This window comes from Sinocyclocheilus anshuiensis, unplaced genomic scaffold (genome assembly GCF_001515605.1).
Source record: "Sinocyclocheilus anshuiensis isolate Anshui unplaced genomic scaffold, SAMN03320099.WGS_v1.1 scaffold47, whole genome shotgun sequence".
NCBI lineage: Eukaryota > Metazoa > Chordata > Actinopteri > Cypriniformes > Cyprinidae > Sinocyclocheilus > Sinocyclocheilus anshuiensis.
The window spans coordinates 407,840-425,616 of NW_015551047.1; the positions used below are offsets into that span (position 1 = coordinate 407,840).

Genomic DNA, 17,777 nt, shown 5'->3' on the forward strand with positions numbered 1-17,777 from the left:
CTCGCAGACTGTAAGTACGTTTTTTATATTTAAAGAATTTGCCACTGACAATTCAAACGCGAGTTTTGGGCGGTGTAGAGTAGCTCTTGTTGTTTGTCATTTCTCCAATTACAAATGCAGACATGGTTTTATGTTACGCTCCGGCCCGACAGGGCATCACAATATGGTAAGGGGCGTAACATTTCCGTCATGTAATCTGGAAACATTAGTTAAAGGGATAGTTTACCCAAAAATGAAAATTACCCCATGATTTACTCACCCTCAAGCCATTCTAGATGTATATGACTTTCTTCTTTCTGATGTATACAATCGAAGTTATATTACATTTACATTACATTTAGTCATTTAGCAGATGCTTTTATCCAAAGCGACTTACAAGAACCAAGTTTTGTTTACAGCAAAGGAAAACCAGTCTCCTCTTGGCTTATATCAAAATCCTCTGACATTTTTATTTTTATTTTTTACAAATCCTTGTTTTGTTCTTCTAGTTCGTGACCGGGTTTTGTTTCACTCTCTCATTTGCGATTCCGCGTTCGTCACTTCTCACCAGAGCTTATGCTACGCCTACATCTTACGTCATGGAACGCCACTCTCTCAGCATTCAACAGCTAGCGGAAGCTAGAGATTACAGTTAATGAAGTTTTAAATATGGATATTTTTCTTACACTAACGCATCGATTCACTTCAGAAGGCCTTTATTAACCCCTGGAGCCATGTGGAGCACTTAAGATGGTCCTGCAGTAGCTGGTTATGATGAGCTAGTTCAAGCTGGTCATGTGCTGGTCCTAAACTGGTCCTAAGCAACTAGCTCCGGCTCAAGACCAGCTCAGGACTAGTTTAAACCAGATTATAACCAGCTCATGACCAACTAAGGACCAGCTTAAACCAGATGCTATGCCTCAAAACATACCTAACCATTATATGCTGTTTTTTTCAACAGGATGGGCAAGCTTATTTTGCAATATTAGATTGAATGATCAGAAAAAGCCCCTAAAAACACCTGTCCATAGACTCTCCCCTCAAAGAAATGAGGAAAGCGGTCAAAAATGGTCAAAATTTAACAAAAGAGACAGATTAAAACAGCAATTAGTTCAATGGTTGTTTCAGTTCTATTTACTGTAGTTTAAGTGTCTCTGTTTGTGTCATTTTACTGATCCCTCAACACTGTGTGTGCAGTTTGGATAGTCTCCTGCGTTGTGGTGTGACGTTTGCTGACACCATGGTTGTGGTGGACAAAGAGAGCTCCATGATCGCTGAGGAGGATTACATGGCTGATGCCAAGACCATTGTTAATGTTCACTTCAGGTAGGTCCTTCCACACGTACGTCTTCAGCTTGAAACATTTGGGGACTTGACACTCTCTCCTCACTGTTTCTCAAAGGCTTTTTCCTGCTCTCAGTATCATAACTGAACTCACCCACCCGGCCAACATGCGCTTCATGCAGTTCAAAGTGAAAGACCACTATTCTCAAGCTCTCTCCAAACTGGAAAAGGTGAGACATGAATACAGTACAATATAAAACACATATATGTTTTCTAAACAGTCTAATATAACTTGATATCTCATCTTTTGCTCCATTTGTGCTGTAGAAAGAGAGAGAGAGAGGCTCTAACCTGGTGTTCATGTTCAGATTACCGTTTGCAGCTGGGAAGGTGTTTAGTGTCAGTATGTTAGACACTCTGCTGTATCAGGTAACTATAATGCAGTTGATCCACACATGACTAAACTACAGTTTTTGTAGATTCATATAAATACTATAGACCATATGCTTTCTCGTATACTTTGTCTCTGGCCAAATACAAAGATAAATGTGATGTGTGGGAAACCATATCAGGAATTGTCATACTGAGTGATTGTGATTCATGCTTTAACAGTTGTTCTTCTTTGTATTTTACATTATTCACTGCTACAATTAATATACAAACACATTTCTGCTTAAAAAAAAAGATTCCTTGTCAAATTACAGTGTCATAGAATGAGTTAAGCTGATTTTTCACTATCTACAAGAAATTAAAGAATGGAAGTCATTAATTTCCATTGGAGAGTAGTATAGAAGCTGCATAGAGTGCCAATCAAATGCATATTATGTGAAATTTTCAGATTTCAAATTTAATCATAACTCTGAACACGTCTTACCAATTTACCAATATTTCTAATATTTTCAACAATATTTATTATATATAGCCTATATACACATACATTATTACAAATACTCCTGTGAGCTGCTTTTCCAATGAATGAGTTAAAAAAGTCGAGTCAATGGGTTTGAATCAATCTGAAGGCATGCTTCCTCAAATCGTTAAGGAAATGGTAATTCCTTACCATTCTCATCACTTATACCCAACAAAAGCTACTGAACACTGTTCCTCACATAACTTTCTTTCACATCTATTTAATATGGAGTCTACCCCGGCCTTCTAGAGTCTACTGAAATATTCACAGAATGACTGAAATACTTGCAGAGTCATTAGTGTCTGATTTCATCTTTTGTGTGTGTTGCAGTCCTTTGTGAAGGACTACATGATCTCCATCACCAGACTACTGCTAGGTCTGGACTCCATGCCTGGATCTGGCTTCCTGTGTGCTGTGAGTGCAATCACTCAATCCATAACGAGACTGCATCTGGACAATTATGCCCATAATGATGACAGTCATAATGAAATTGAGGACATTGATGATGATGATGATGATGCTATTGCCCTGATGTTCCTTCTAGATGAAGATCACAGAGGAGGATTTGTGGATTCGCAGTTATGGTCGTCTCTACCAGAAGCTGTGCTCGTCGACAGGAGACATTCCCATCGGCATCTACCGCACTGAAGCGCATAAACTGCCCGTCTCAGAGGTACCTGCTTGTGCATCGTTCTATCATTTTTTGTTATTAATGCATTTTGGTGGAGGAATGAGTCCACCGTGTGGTTGTTTCAGTCTCAGGTGTCTATCACGGTGGAGGACTACGAGGATACGCGCGAACCCCGCGAGCCTCTGCTCTGCCGTTCCCGTCTTAAGCGTAACTCCACGTCGTCTGAGCCTCCCTCCTCCTCATCATCATCACACGCCATGGACCACCCGCTCCTGAGGAGGAAGAGCATGCAGTGGGCACGGCGGTTGAGTCGTAAAGGTGGGCGGGGCTCCAGTGGGGCCAAGGGAGTGGGGAGCGCCGCCGAGCGCATCAGCCAGCAGAGACTCAGCCTGTTCCGCCGCTCCGAGAGACAGGAGCTCAACGCTTTGGTCCGGACACGCATGAAGCACCTGGGGCTCTCGCCATCTGGATTTAGTGAGTTTGCACACCGCTGGGTGATAAACTGTAGCTAAAAATATAATTGCATTATCTAATATCTATGTAAATAAAACAGCGTTATAGCTTAAAAGATTCGATGTCTAATGAAAGTTGTAAAAATTCGATAAAAATGATAAAAATCTGATATGTTTTCCACACTGTTCTCTAGATAACACACGGAATAAAATATGGAATCAGTTTTGTTTACACTACCTTTTAAAAGTTTGGGGTCAGTACATTTTTTTAAAGAAATTATTGCTTTCATTCCGTGTGGATGCATTCAATTGATCAAATGTGACAGTAAAGACATTTATAATCTTACAGATGATTTAAAGACTTTTTTTTTTTTTACTTTTTATTCATCAAAGCAATAAAATCCTGAGAAAAGGGATTGATTTCCACAAAAAAATATTAAGCAGCACAACTGTCTTCAACATAAATGTTTCATAAGCCGTAAATCAGCATATTAGAATGATTTCTGAAGGATCATGTGACACTGAAGAGTGGAGTAATGATGCTGAAATACAGCTTTGCATCACAGGAATAAATTACATTTTTAAATATATTCAAATAGAAAAATGTTATTTCGAATTGTAATGATATTTTATAATATTACTGTATGTTTGATCAAATAAATGCAGTCTTGGTGAGCATAAGAGACTTTAAAACATTAAATCAAACTTTTAAACAGTAGTGTACAAGTAGCAGTATAAAAGTAAAGGAAAAAAACAATATAACAATAATTATTATTATAAAATATATTACATTAATAATAATAATAATCATAATTCTCTGGATACACCAAGGAACTTGATACTTCCTTCAGGTCAATTTACAAAATGAATCATTCAAACATTTTGCCGTCTGTTCCGATTCTGTATGTTTATAGTTGTTATCTGTGTGTCTTTTGTCCTGCTCTTCTTATGTCAGATGGGATGACTGACCAGGGCAACAGACTGTCTTATATTCTTATCAACCCTTCCCCCGACACACGCCTGGAGCTTCATGATGTCGTGTGAGTACGATGACATCCCAAGATAGCATTTTTAGGCATTTTTGGGGTGCCTCAAACATGAATAATTAAAAATGATTGTTCTATTCAATATTTGTGCGTGCTATGTATTTTTATGCTTGTTAGAGTATTGTATTCTGTTCAGGAAACACTCATGTGGCTGTTTGTGCAACAAATCTGAACTGAGCACAGTGAATGTGGTCATTCCTGCAGGTATCTGATCAGACCAGACCTTCTGTCACCAGTGCCTAACCAGGCCGGCGGTCGCAAGCCCAGCGCAGGGCCAGCGGAGGGACACAGATTTGACACACAGGACAGCACTCATCTATAAACACAATCACTACAGGCCACCAGCAGCACGAGAAGATGGGGACATACTTCTATGTGTGTGTGTGTGTGTGTGTGTGTATACGGTTGAGAGAGAGAGAGAGGAATACCTGTGCAGATGGGACTGTGAGCTAATCTACACTGTAAAAAGTGATCTAGCTTTTAGTTGCCTTCAATCAACTTTCATTTTAAATAGTCAATACAATTAAAACTGTTGAGAGAACACGATTTTTTTAAGCTTTCATTGAATCAACTAATGATTGCTTTTCAAGAGCCTGTCCAGGTCACATTAAATGCCAAAATTAGAAGAAAATAAAAAAATATGTTTTGCATAAACAAAATGAAGCCTTTTAGGACCATTTTGAATTGTGATACTATTTTCATGACAATTAAATATATTTGTTTCATTTTGGAATACAAGTTATAAAAATGCTAAAAAAAATGACGTATTTTCCATTAAAAATATTGCATTAAAATATGGTAATTGTAATTGTCACAATCATAATGGTCCTAAACGTAGGCTTCATTCTTTATAATTGTTCTCTTAAGAACATGGTTAAAATAAATACAAATAATACTAAAAAAATATATATATTGCCATGCACCATTATTATAAGCACTTCTGGAATTGTTTTTTTTTTTTATCAGTCATATGTTTCAGCCTCATGCTTTGCCCCAGTAGCACAATAAAGTCTTACGACTTCTAATATAACGTGTACGATCCTTACCAAACTATGTTAACTTAGCTTTAAGTATGATTCTGTAAATAAAAGGAGGCAGAATGTTTAACTTAAAGGTTTATCTAATGTATCTAAAATTATCCTATCAAATGTAAAAGATAAAGGCTGTCAGTGTATAAAACAAAAGAGTCTGTACAAACCAAGAGTGATTTTTCAAGATGAAAATGCCATCTTTAAGGCACGGGTCATCCATCATTTCTAGTTCTTTTAACACATTCTTCACCACAATTTGTGTTTCTGTAGGTCAAGAAATGCTCATGGGTTTGATTCCCAGAGACAAACACACATAATGATAATAGTTTACTTTAGATACACAGTAAGATTAAAATGTATGATTGACATTCCAGACAAAGCAACTGGGTAACAAACAGGGAACATTAAAACAACTGAAAATGTTAAAATACAAATAGTTTATTGAATATTTACTGTACACTTTTTAAATTGTCAAGATTATCCAAAACGAACAATATCTGTTGAATCTTTTAAATGACTGCATGAAGTTTTTAAATCAAATTAAAAATGACCAATTGTAACAATTAATCAAATAATAAAGCTCTCCAAAGAAAACACTGGATTAATTTTAAATCACATCAATGCAAATGGATTCCAGACTTTTGTATATTTAAGCAACAGATCTCTTTTTACAGGGTAAGCTAATGCTTATTTTCTTACTGAAGGACTTTCCAACGCATGGACCTTTGAAAAACTAATTTACATTTGATTTATGCGTCAAATGATTTTTGATGCCAGACAGCCGAGGCCACGTAAGTGCATTTATGATGTAACTTGTATTAGTCTCTGTGCATGTGAATGTATGTTGAATAGCCAGCACTGCCAATCTTAACTTGGACCGCCAAAGGAACACGCTGCCAAATGTCCGTGGACGGGGTTTGATCTCTGTTGCTCTCTGTCATGTGCATTCAGTGTCTTGTCAGCCGCTCTGAGGACCCTGGTATTCGTCAAGCCGTATCAGAAAGGCAGTGCTTGTATGTTTTGTGAATGTTTTCTACTGTTCTCATTTCCCAAACTCTCTTTGGACTTGCATATTGCTTTGCAAGCTGCCAAAAAGGATCTTATTAAATGGCCATTGGACCAAATGAATGTGCCTTCTGTGTCTTCAATGACATTTTGAAGTCATCGTCTTTGAAGAAAATTGAATTCTTTCTGTAAAATGGCTTAAGTCTCTGTTTGATGTTTGCTTTGATAAGATCATCTGTTCAGCTTTGGGTTTGTGGGTTTCTTTGTTTTATTCCCCCTTCTATTGAGATGTTTCTGCCTTTGCCAAGGCTGTTTTTGTCATTTGTCAGTATAATATCCTGTTGCTGGCATGCATGCTAAAGAACATGCATGTATAGACCAATGATTTGTTCATCCTGCCATGAAGTACAGGAGTGAGTGAGAATGTACCGTCCTGCAGCTCTGTGTTGACAATGCACTTTTGCCTTGATTCAGTGCCATTCAAACACACGAGCATAATAAAATCAACCAAACCGATGACTTGTCTCTCATGCTTCCATGTGTGAATTCACCGAAAGGTTGCCAAGCACGTTGAGCAAAGCATCCCACCCACGCACCCTTTTCCAAAAGTTCGGTTTTCCAGACCATGACCCCTTTTTAAAATGTAAATACTGTACGCAGCCTACACATTAATAGGGATATTTTTAGAGTTGAATGCACCTTGTGCATCTGACCAGCTCACGCACTTTTCTCTTTAACTGATGTGAACTCATATTTTGGTAAACAGAGAGAATTACTCACTATAATTAAACTGCAAACAGCACTCCAACACGCGTTCCATTATTCTCACAGATTTCCTGTTTCAGCGGTGAATGACACAGCTTTAAATAAAAGTCATGTTTTGATGTGTTGCAGTTACAGTTCTACAGGTGAAAAGGTTGCTCTAGGACATGTGTCAAACTCTGTCAAACTATCCTGCAGAGTTTAGCTCCAGCCAGTTCCAAATACCTGCCTGGAAGTTTCTAGCAATCCTGAAGACCGTGATTAGCTGTGTGTTTAATTAGGGTTGGAGTTAAACTCTGCAGGATAGTGGCCTTGTTCACTTTCTTAATTATCCATATGGTAAATGAATGGTACCCCCCATTTCCCTTATTTAATCAAAACTAGTTTGTTTACTGGTAACTTTAAGGTCATCTTTAACTTTTTATCTTCACTCGGCGACAATAAGACTAAAACTTTTTTCGGAGTAGTCGGCTAAAAGTATTAGTGACGCACCTACACACTGAAAAATACTTTTTTGTGTCCCCCCCCCAAAAAGGGTAGGCTATTAGACATTGAATGCTAAAAAAACAAAAAAAAACAAGAGCTGTTGAAAATTTCCAGTTCCACTACTTGGGAGTTGTGCAAATGTTTTTTTTTAATGAATATACCATGCAACAATGTATTAAATATGAGGGTTACTCATTTCTTTTGTTTTCTATTTAAGTTTTCACAGAGACTTCACCTTTATTTGAATATGCAACCACTATGTCCCACCCAGGTGTACTATTGTTCCAATAACAAGCAGTCATTGTAGTATTCGTGTTGATAGAATACAAAACTGTCATCTTGTTTTTTTTATTCACCCTCCGATCATATCATTTATCATTTTCTCTGTCATACATGCTGCATGAGTACAATACCCCAGTGCAGTATGGGCGTTGAGTTAACTTGAGTTGTATAAAAAGCATAGGTGGGGCAGATTAGGTGCCAGAAACTGACTAACACAATATGGCAGTAGTGAAAGCTTGCAAAATCTTGATCACTGAAGCCAAGCTTGGGCTTAGAAATGATTAAGCAACTCTCTGAGAACTCTTGTCCCAAACAGCATATCTTTGCTACCTATCATGACCCAGATGGGCCAAAGTCTGAGGTGAGTTATGAATAGCTGACACAAATAGTGAAAAAAGGGAGATATTATAATGTGCCTGGTTTAATTATGCATTTTATCTTCTAATCTAAAGGCATTGAGAGCACTAATGTTTGTTCTGTTACTTCTAGATGCTGATGATCCATCCAGTGTCAAAGAGTCTGCCAAGAAAGTTGGATCTCTTCTGGGAAACAATGGTTTGAACCTTCTTGTGAATAATGCTGCAATCGTGGCAAATGGCACCATTCAGACCAGCAGTGTTGAAGACATGAAAAACACCTTTAACACCAATGTGATAGGACCCTTATTAATCATTAGGGTAATGTGATGCATCATTAAGAGTTTTAAAGCAACAATTTGTCCTTTGCCATTGTGGCCTGCAGGCTAGGGGCTTCCACTATTGTGTCACCAGGACACAGGTTATTAAAATGATTGTTTTTGGGGAAGAACTTGTCACTGGATGTGCCAGAGTTTGTGAGGTTTGTGGCACTGTACCAAAATTAATGGCTGAAACAAGCTTTATTTGATCACCCTGATTACACTCATTGAGTATGTGCCAAAATTACTTAAATAATTATTTCTCTGTCTTTTATGTAGGAGTACCTTCCGTATCTACAAATGGCAGCAAAAGCGAGTGGGATACCAGGAATGTCCAGTAATAAAGCAGCTGTCATCAACATCTCCACTGTGGCGGGATCCATGACCAGAATGCTTGTACAACCAATTCCCAACGTTGCCATATGGAGTGAGCAAGGTACGCCAATGTAATGCTAAGGCACTAGATAAACTCTAACTCAATTCAATGCATGTCTAAACAGTATTGATGGCACAATGAGCTGATGTACAACTCAAATGTTATGTTTGCCTATCAGGCAGGTTTTAACATGCTGACTGTGTTAGCTGCTGAGGAGTTAAAGGCAGATGAGATCCTCTGCATGGCCCTTCACCCAGGATGGGTGAAAACTGAACTGCGTGGAGATGAGGTGAATGTTGATTTCTTAAGTCACACTCTGTTGCACCATGTGCTTTCGATTTCCACCATTTTCAAAACATACTTCTTTCATTGTCAAACACACTTTTTTTAGACCACAGCTTTAAGCGTTTCTTTCTTAAGTTTTGGTTGTATCATATTGTGACTATGGCAGTTGGTCATTATATTAAAAGCATTGTGTTATTCAGAATGTTCATGTAATCATGAGTTGAGTGAGTGGCAGCACTACATACTGGCCAAAGTGGACAGAAATTGTTCAAACCTGAGAATTTTTTGAGCTAAACTCAAGCTTCATGTTACCAGAAAGGTTCAGTATACACCTTTCCACTATTTTGAAGGAAGAAGATGCCAAACATGACATTTTTATTTCAGCAATGCTTTTGCATGTTAACAAACTTTCAATGCATTACTGACAAATTACCCTGAGAATAATGTAAATTTGATATCATCACCAACTGATCAAAACTTAAATAGCCATAAATAATCAGAAATCTACGTATAGCCTTAAAATTAGTTTTCCTTTATTCACTGAGATTGATATGACCCCACAAATCCACTCAACAACAAGCCTTGCACTGGTGTGGTTATGCTGTAACTGCAGCTTGAAGCTACATTTATTTTTACTATTGCATTTTAGTGGGATACATACATGTTTTTATTTTCACCAGGCAACACTTGAACCAAAATAAAGTGTGGAGGGAATGCTGCTTGTCATTGGCAGCCTTACTAAGAAGCAGCACGGAGGATTCATGAACTACACTGGAGAAACTGTGACCTGGTAAACCAGAACAAAATCTCTTCCACATAGTTGCGAAAGGGCTGATCCAGCTCCAAACTGCCCTATTATATGCATTTTTCATAAAAGGGCATACTGAATCTTTAGCACTTAATTTCAGGACACAAATGCTTGTGGCTGATACATGACAATTTGATATTATATAGTGTAGCATTTTATACAATAAAACACTCTGATCAATAAAGCAGTACTGTCGTTTTGTTTTTTTTTACTGAATATGCTGCAATGATTGTGCGTACCAATTCCACACATTGTTTAATCAGGCAAAGATGTTCAATAAAAGTATCTCTAGTGCAGCATGTATAACAGGTAAAACCTATATTATTTTTTGTTCTAGGCCGAACAAAAAGTAATATAGGTGAAAAGCAGCAATCAAAGGTGAAAAGAGGCTACAGAGTCATATGAAAGACATGAAACTAATCCAGCCATGCAGGAAATCAGTTTCCTGAGTCAACCATCACAGAATGTAGCACTCATTCTACAAATATGACTGCAGAATGCCACAATTTACCTAACTGAACTGCTGTGTAATAAAATATGAAACAGAAATTCCAAAAATTAACAGAACATTCAGTTGCCAGTAAATATAGATTTGAATATAGAACCGAATGATGGAACTATACAAAAATAAACATAATAGTACTTGTGGAACTGCAGTCCAGATTTTTATATTTTGAATATAATAATAAAATAATATAAAAATATAATAAAAATAATATAAAAAAGTAGGTTAGAGCTGGAAGGTCAAAATGCCTAGGTTAAGGCCACTACACTGAAGATTGCTGTCTACCTGATTGGCCAGAGACTGTGGCCTCACCAGTGGAGCCAGTGGGCTGAAGAGAGCCAAAAGAGCAAAAGGATCAGGAGGAGTCAGGTGAGCCGATACAGATTATATCAGCATTTGTGATCTTTATTTCTAAGCCAACAGTTCTGGTGATTTTTATTGAAAGAGATAGCTTCTGTACTTATGTGCGCCTTGCCTTTATAGAACAGCAGGGACATGGGCTGACTTTTCTTAAAATGGACTTTGCTTCAGTCTGCAAAGCTGCAGTACAGGCGTTGTCGATCTTTAACCTCTACTCTTACCCCTGACACAGTATATCTGATATAAAAATTACAGCTTTTTGGAAAGCATCCAAGCATTAATATTCTTTATAGAATCCTGCCAGTGTGTTTGTTTAATGTGTGGGGTGTGGAGTCAACTCTGCTCCATATCAAAGTCCCTTTAAGACAAGTCATGTCACTCGGCGGCCATCTTTGAAACGCCTCTCAGGCATGCAAGTGCAGCTCCTATATCTTTGAATGGGGAAACATCAAATTCTCCAAAACTGTTCGCCAAGTTTAAGATTAAATTTCATATTTGAAATCACCAATGAAATCTGACAACAACTGTCTCATAAATGTTGTTTATTTCTTATTTCACAGGCTAGATCAGCCAGTGCGCATGCGCAGTCCTGAGCGCACACTGTTTCTATAGAAACCGGGACTTCTAACGGCAGCTGCAGTGGACGTGCTGACTTTACCGATTAGCGATTGGCTCTTTCATGCAGAAGGCGGGGCTTCGTTCGATAGAGCGGCCATATTGAGCATTGCATTTTTCCCCATTCAAAACTATACGAGTGACACTTCTTGGGTATTCCATAGTCTTTGTCCATACAAACTGCACTATTTGGTTGACAGCCATTGTTGTCACCACTGAGCACCTTGGTAAATGTGCATTTGTCTTTTAAAATTGACATTTTTTTACTTTTCAAATAGCATATCACTATATTTGTTCTGCACCTATCATTGGGGAAGAACAGCTTGAACTTGCTTGTAAATAACACTGCAGTGTTGCCACCAAAATCCATGCTGACCACCACTGTTGAGCACATGATCCAAGCCTTCAACACCAACATGACTGGAGCTTGACAGTATACCGCTATGGAATTAAAGGCAGATGAGATCCTCTGTATTTCCATTGACCCAGGATGTGTGAGAACGGACATGGGGGGAGATACAGTAAATCTAGATTCAGTAATAAAGCTGTTTTTCCTTAAAACTTCCTTTTTTTCATATGTCTCTGACTTAATTAAACCCCAGTTGAGATATTATTGAAACTGTCACCATGACTTTAATCCATTCTAGTAACAATAATTTTGTTTGGGGCCAATTTAACCCTTGCGAATACACACTGGAGAAAAACAACATTACAAATTAGACTATAAACAACTGTCAGGAGTGTATTTCTGTAGTGTGTACACCAATCAGAGAATCTTAGCATTTAAAAATGCACTGCATCAATTGTCTGAGAACCCAAAAGAGAATACAGAAGTAAATGTTTACTGAGGACATTTGAAAAGTTGAATTTTGGTTTATAATCAGTTCTAATAAGGAAAAGTTATAAAGTTTCAGTTTGATGATTTAGTGTTAAGAATGTGTTTCATTAAAATGACCCTGGAGTCTCTCAAAACCCAAACAGAATCACAAAAGCACACTGATGTTCTCTGTTTGCCAATGATACACTATTTTAATTGCGTGTTATTCCCTGTTTATTCACTAGGCACTAGAAAGCGTGGAGGGCATTGACAGCCTTACTGAGAAACAGCATGGTGGATTCCTAGACTACACTGGAAAAAAAATGTCCTGGTAAACCAGAAGAACAAAGACTCTCCCATCAGGAAGGTCGCCAAAGGGTAAACATGTCTAAAAAATAAAACACACTGATAAAACAAAATCACAATACAAATAACATTGTGTAATTTTTCTGAAGGCACAATTCTTGTTTCCTGAAAAAATAAATATAATATTTAGATTATGAAATTATACAGTGACACCATGCATAGTTAGCATTTATTACTATTCTGATTTAATATTGTTACATAAATCAATCAGATTTATATAAGAGATAAATGTACATGTCAAAATATCAACATGTACAAGACAACAAATTATTGATAACACTTCTCACCATACGCTACAGCGGAAAGTCTGGACACACTTGACTATTTCTGTTTCTCATGAGCGTAAAAACTTTGGCTGTTTTGCAGACAAATTGTAAATGTATTTTATAAAAATTATTTATTTCATAAAAATTACAGAGGCCTTTGACCCTCATAACACAGGTAATATTTACGTTTAAAGAAACCTCTAATGGAAAGTGACACATTTGAGGTCAAGAACAATCTCCAACATTTACTCTTCAAGTTTAACTATATTTGAGTCAGAGGTCATCTTGGGCCTGAGGCTTTGGAGAACCCTGGCCTAGTCCGCAATATATTCCAACTGTCAGTTATGCAATTTTGTCTTGCCTGTAACTGCAAACAATGCAGTACTTCACTTGGCCGAGGTCACCACCATGAGGCTGATAACGGTACTGCTGTTCCTCATGGCTTCTCCAGGTCAGACTGTCACTGATGTGCGCAAAAGCCTTGTTTGTTCTTGACGCATTCAGTGACATGAGTCGTTTAGATTCAACATGTTCTGCTTAGCATTATTCTCTGAAACGACAGTCAACAATGCAGAGAAAATATCAACTGAACCAGCAAAAAGCTGAAACTTTACCTTTACCCAAATATTCATTGATTAATGGTAGCTGGTTGTGGTTGACAAAACAACAAAATATGGCAGCATTATCTAGGCTATAGTTGCATATTTCTGATCGACAGCTGTGGATTTACAGTCATTTATATTTTACAGCCTCGAGACTTGCATTGCATAAATGTCAGCATTAAAAAACATTTATTTTTACACTGTAGAAATATATGTTTTATAATAAAGTTTGTGTATATTGAGTCCAAAACCACCCTCTATCCCCACATTTACAAGGAAAATATAGTAGATGTACATGTGTTCTACACTTCTTATTGCAGTGCATTCTGGGATTGAATGAGTGCACTAGATAATCTTGATTATGTTTCTGGATAACACTAAAAATGTCTGAAACATGAAACTATATAAGGGCATAAAAGGTCATTTTGGACAAAAGTGTTTGTAGCTTGCCACTTTTCCATAATTGGGTTGACATAATTGCTAAAAAAATCAAAATTTCTGTCGAGAAAATTAATGGGATCTTTTACTGTTGAACAATATTATCCGATAAAATCTAGGGCCCCGTCTGACCAGGGCTCTTAGAATTATTGTCTTTGAATATTTTCAGTTCTGGGACTACACAGGCGATGTGCAGATGTTTTATAAGAATGCCAGGAAATTCAGTTTTGAGTAGCCTAAGTGTTTCTCGTGTCTTTTGTTTTCTGTACGACCTTGCACAGGCTGCTGTTGCACTTTTATCTCAAGCTACAACTTTCCAGGCAGTCACTATTAATAATCGAACTGACAGCATTCCTTTACTCTGCCTGCATCTGTTGTTTATATGTTGTTTATATGAGCTATAATGAGCTATCCTCTGCAGACAGACACAGTGGGTATGGCCTCAGGCCTCCAAGAGGAGTTTATGCAACATAGCCTAACACAACATAACACTCCAGAAGGGGGAATGAAATGTCCGGTTGGATTATCCAAAATAAAAGTGGGACGCGGTGAGCTCCCTGCGAGTGAATGCGAGGAAGTGAAGAAGAAATGGTACAGAGACGGCTCAGCTCTCTCTGTTAGTGATGGTGTTTTATTGAATTTGGACCGAACTTTATTAAAATAATTAATTTGAGAATAGTTAAATTGAGAATGCTGCGTCAATGCAAAATAAGTTATAAGAAGATGACTACTCCATCACTCACTTGGTCTTCTGGTCCGAGCCCGTCGTTATATTGTCACAGGACAGCCCTGGCCGTAGGCTATTTAAAGTAAACAGAATTGACAAGTTCACCTCAATGAACGAAAAGTTGTCGCGCGTGTGGTTACGAAAAAGACTCTCCTCTTCTGGGATCGGCGCAGTGCCACAAAGATTCTGGTAAAGGGCGGGCGATTTAAGTGACGGGGTGGCGCTAAAATATGGGGGAGGCGAACTTTCTGCCACATCCTCAATTGCAGCATATTACATCATGTAGTAGTGGCACTGAGTTACACATACTTTTACATAGCCTACACGCTAAACACTTATTTAAATGCAGACAGAGTAGAAGCAGCCTTGCAGAACATGGCAGTAGTGAAAGCTTGCAAAATCTTGATCACTGGAGCTAACCGGGGTTTAGGCTTGGAAATTGTTAAACAACTCTCTGAGAACTCTTGTCCCAAACAGCATATCTTTGCTACTTGTCGTGACCCAGACGGGCCGAAGTCTGAGGTGAGTTATGAATAACTAACACAAACAGAAACAAATCGGAATTATAATGTACCTTGTTTAATTATGCATTTTATCTTTATAAAGGCGTTGAGAGAACTTGTGAAAAAACATCCAAGTGCTATAACTATCATACGTCTTGGTAAATGTGCATGTGTCCTATTTTTGCATTTAAAATTTCCTTGGAAATAGTTTTTGAGAATTTCAAAGAGATTTTTCAGTGTTTCTTGAATACCATTTCATTGCTTGATACTTTAGGACTGATGTTTGTTCTGTTAATTTTAGAAGCTGATGATCATCCAGTGTCAAAGAGTCTGCCAATAAAGTGGGATCTCTTCTGGGAAACAATGGTTTGAACCTGCTTGTGAATAATGCTGCAATCGTGGCAAATGGCACCATTCAGACCAGCAGTGTTGAAGACATGAAAAACACCTTTAACACCAATGTGATAGGACCCTTATTAATCATTAGGGTAATGTGATGCATCATTAAGAGCTACAAAAAACAAAAACAAAAACAAAACAAAAACAAACAAACAAACAAACAAAAAAAAATATATATATATATACTTATTTGAATGTCTTGAAATTATGAAATGTGCTGGGGTCACCAGGACATACAGGCTAATAAAATTAGTGCTTTTTGGGAAGAACGTCTCACTGGATGTGCCAGAGTTTGCAAGGTTCAGAGCACTTGTACCAGAATAAACTGATCAGACCAGCTAGTCCCAAAGACACTGCTGTGACATTACTAAAGTGAGCTACCGCTTTCTCGCTCGGTAATGATTTTGATTACTGCAGGTTGCACTGACTAGTCACCCTTATTAATCATTAGGGTAATGTGATGCATCATTAAGAGCTAAAAAAAACAAAAACAAACAAAAAAAAAATAAAAAAATATATATATATATACTTATTTGAATGTCTTGAAATTATGAAATGTGCTGGGGTCACCAGGACATACAGGCTAATAAAATTAGTGCTTTTTGGGAAGAACGTCTCACTGGATGTGCCAGAGTTTGCAAGGTTCAGAGCACTTGTACCAGAATAAACTGATCAGACCAGCTAGTCCCAAAGACACTGCTGTGACATTACTAAAGTGAGCTACCGCTTTCTCGCTCGGTAATGATTTTGATTACTGCAGGTTGCACTGACTAGTCAACACGTTGTTTCTGTGTTTAATAATGGATCACAACATTCCCTTGTCAATCAGTCAACTGCTATTCTAGACTATTTCTACTATAGTAAAATGAGTTGTCAGACAGACGAGTCTTTTGAGTCATTTTTAACACTACACTCATTTACGTGTCAAAATGATGTAATTCTCTAATAATTCTTTCTTTTTCTTTTATGTAGGAGTACCTACCATATCTACAAATGGCAGCAAAAGCGAGTGGGATACCAGGAATGTCCAGTAATAAAGCTGCTGTCATCAACATCTCCACTGTGGCGGGATCCATGACCAGAATGCCTTCCATATACAACCAATTCCCAACGTTGCCATATGGAGTGAGCAAGGTAATGCTAAGGCACTAGATAAACCAAAACTCAATTCGATACCTGTGGCACGATGAGCTGATGTATAACTCAAATGTTATGTTTGCCTATCAGGCAGGTTTTAACATGCTGACTGTGTTAGCTGCTGAAGAGTTTAAGGCAGATGAGATCCTCTGCATGGCCCTTCACCCAGGATGGGTGAAGACTGAACTGGGTGGAGATGAGGTGAATGTTGATTTCTTGAGTCACTCTCTGTTGCACCATGTGCTTTCGATTTCCATTTTCAAAACTAACTTCTTTCATTGTCAAACACACTTTCTTTAGACCACAGCTTTCATTGCTTCTTTATGAAGTTTTAGTCATATCGTTGTGACTATGCCAGTTGGTCATGATATTAAAATGTTGTTATTCAAAACAGTTTGCATGTAATCATGAAATGAGTATGTTACTGGCCAAAATGGGCAGAAATTCTTACAACCGGAGTATATTTTGAGCTCAACTCAAGTTTAATGCATTAAAACAACATTTTTTTTTTTTTATCTCAGCTATGCTTTTGCATGCTAACAAGAAACTTTCTATTTGTTCCCATTGCCCTGAGAATAAATTTGATGATATCATCACCTACTGATCAAAAGTTATAAAGCCATAAATAATTGGAAATCTCATAGTGTTAAAACTAGTTCCTCTTCAGGAACTCGAGCTGCGTCGGAAATGCTTTGGGAACGCCTTCTGTGATCACGCTCTGAATCACATGTGAAATCAGTCCAATAGCTGGGCGAGACGTCACGGGCGGGTGACATCATGGCCAGGAAGCTACAAAAGCATGTGCGGCATGGGCGTGGGCGCTCCCAGGCCGAAGGCTTCTAGCGGAAGGCGGGTCTGCGGACCGTCATTCTCGCTGGATAGTCTTCGTCGTAAACGTCCTGACGCCTAAAGGCCTAGGACTTTTTGAGGGCCAGCTTCCTCTGGGAAAGTGCGGTGTACACTGCATTACACGGTGCCCGTCTCTCCTCAGTGCCCTCAGGAGGTCGGTCTGCCAACCCTGCCGTGTTC

At 38.1% G+C, this 17,777-nt stretch overlaps 1 protein-coding gene and 2 pseudogenes across 1 annotated transcript in view; all 3 read left to right on the forward strand.

Annotated features, from left to right (window-relative positions):
* The window catches only part of kcnt2b (potassium sodium-activated channel subfamily T member 2b), a 93,740-nt gene extending 88,852 nt beyond the window's left edge, over positions 1-4,888 (forward strand). Inside the window, exons 23-30 of the mRNA XM_016451593.1 lie at positions 1,177-1,305; positions 1,382-1,493; positions 1,591-1,692; positions 2,504-2,587; positions 2,718-2,846; positions 2,930-3,278; positions 4,212-4,296; positions 4,507-4,888. Coding sequence (XP_016307079.1) covers positions 1,177-1,305; positions 1,382-1,493; positions 1,591-1,692; positions 2,504-2,587; positions 2,718-2,846; positions 2,930-3,278; positions 4,212-4,296; positions 4,507-4,624 — 1,108 coding nt within the window. The 3' untranslated portion in view covers positions 4,625-4,888. The remainder of the gene's footprint in view (positions 1-1,176; positions 1,306-1,381; positions 1,494-1,590; positions 1,693-2,503; positions 2,588-2,717; positions 2,847-2,929; positions 3,279-4,211; positions 4,297-4,506) is intronic.
* A 3,199-nt stretch (positions 4,889-8,087) lies between these two features.
* Positions 8,088-10,095, forward strand: LOC107661883 (C-factor-like; annotated as a pseudogene).
* Positions 10,096-14,971: 4,876 nt separating this feature from the next.
* LOC107661827 (C-factor-like) overlaps positions 14,972-17,777 on the forward strand; it is a 5,368-nt pseudogene continuing 2,562 nt past the window's right edge.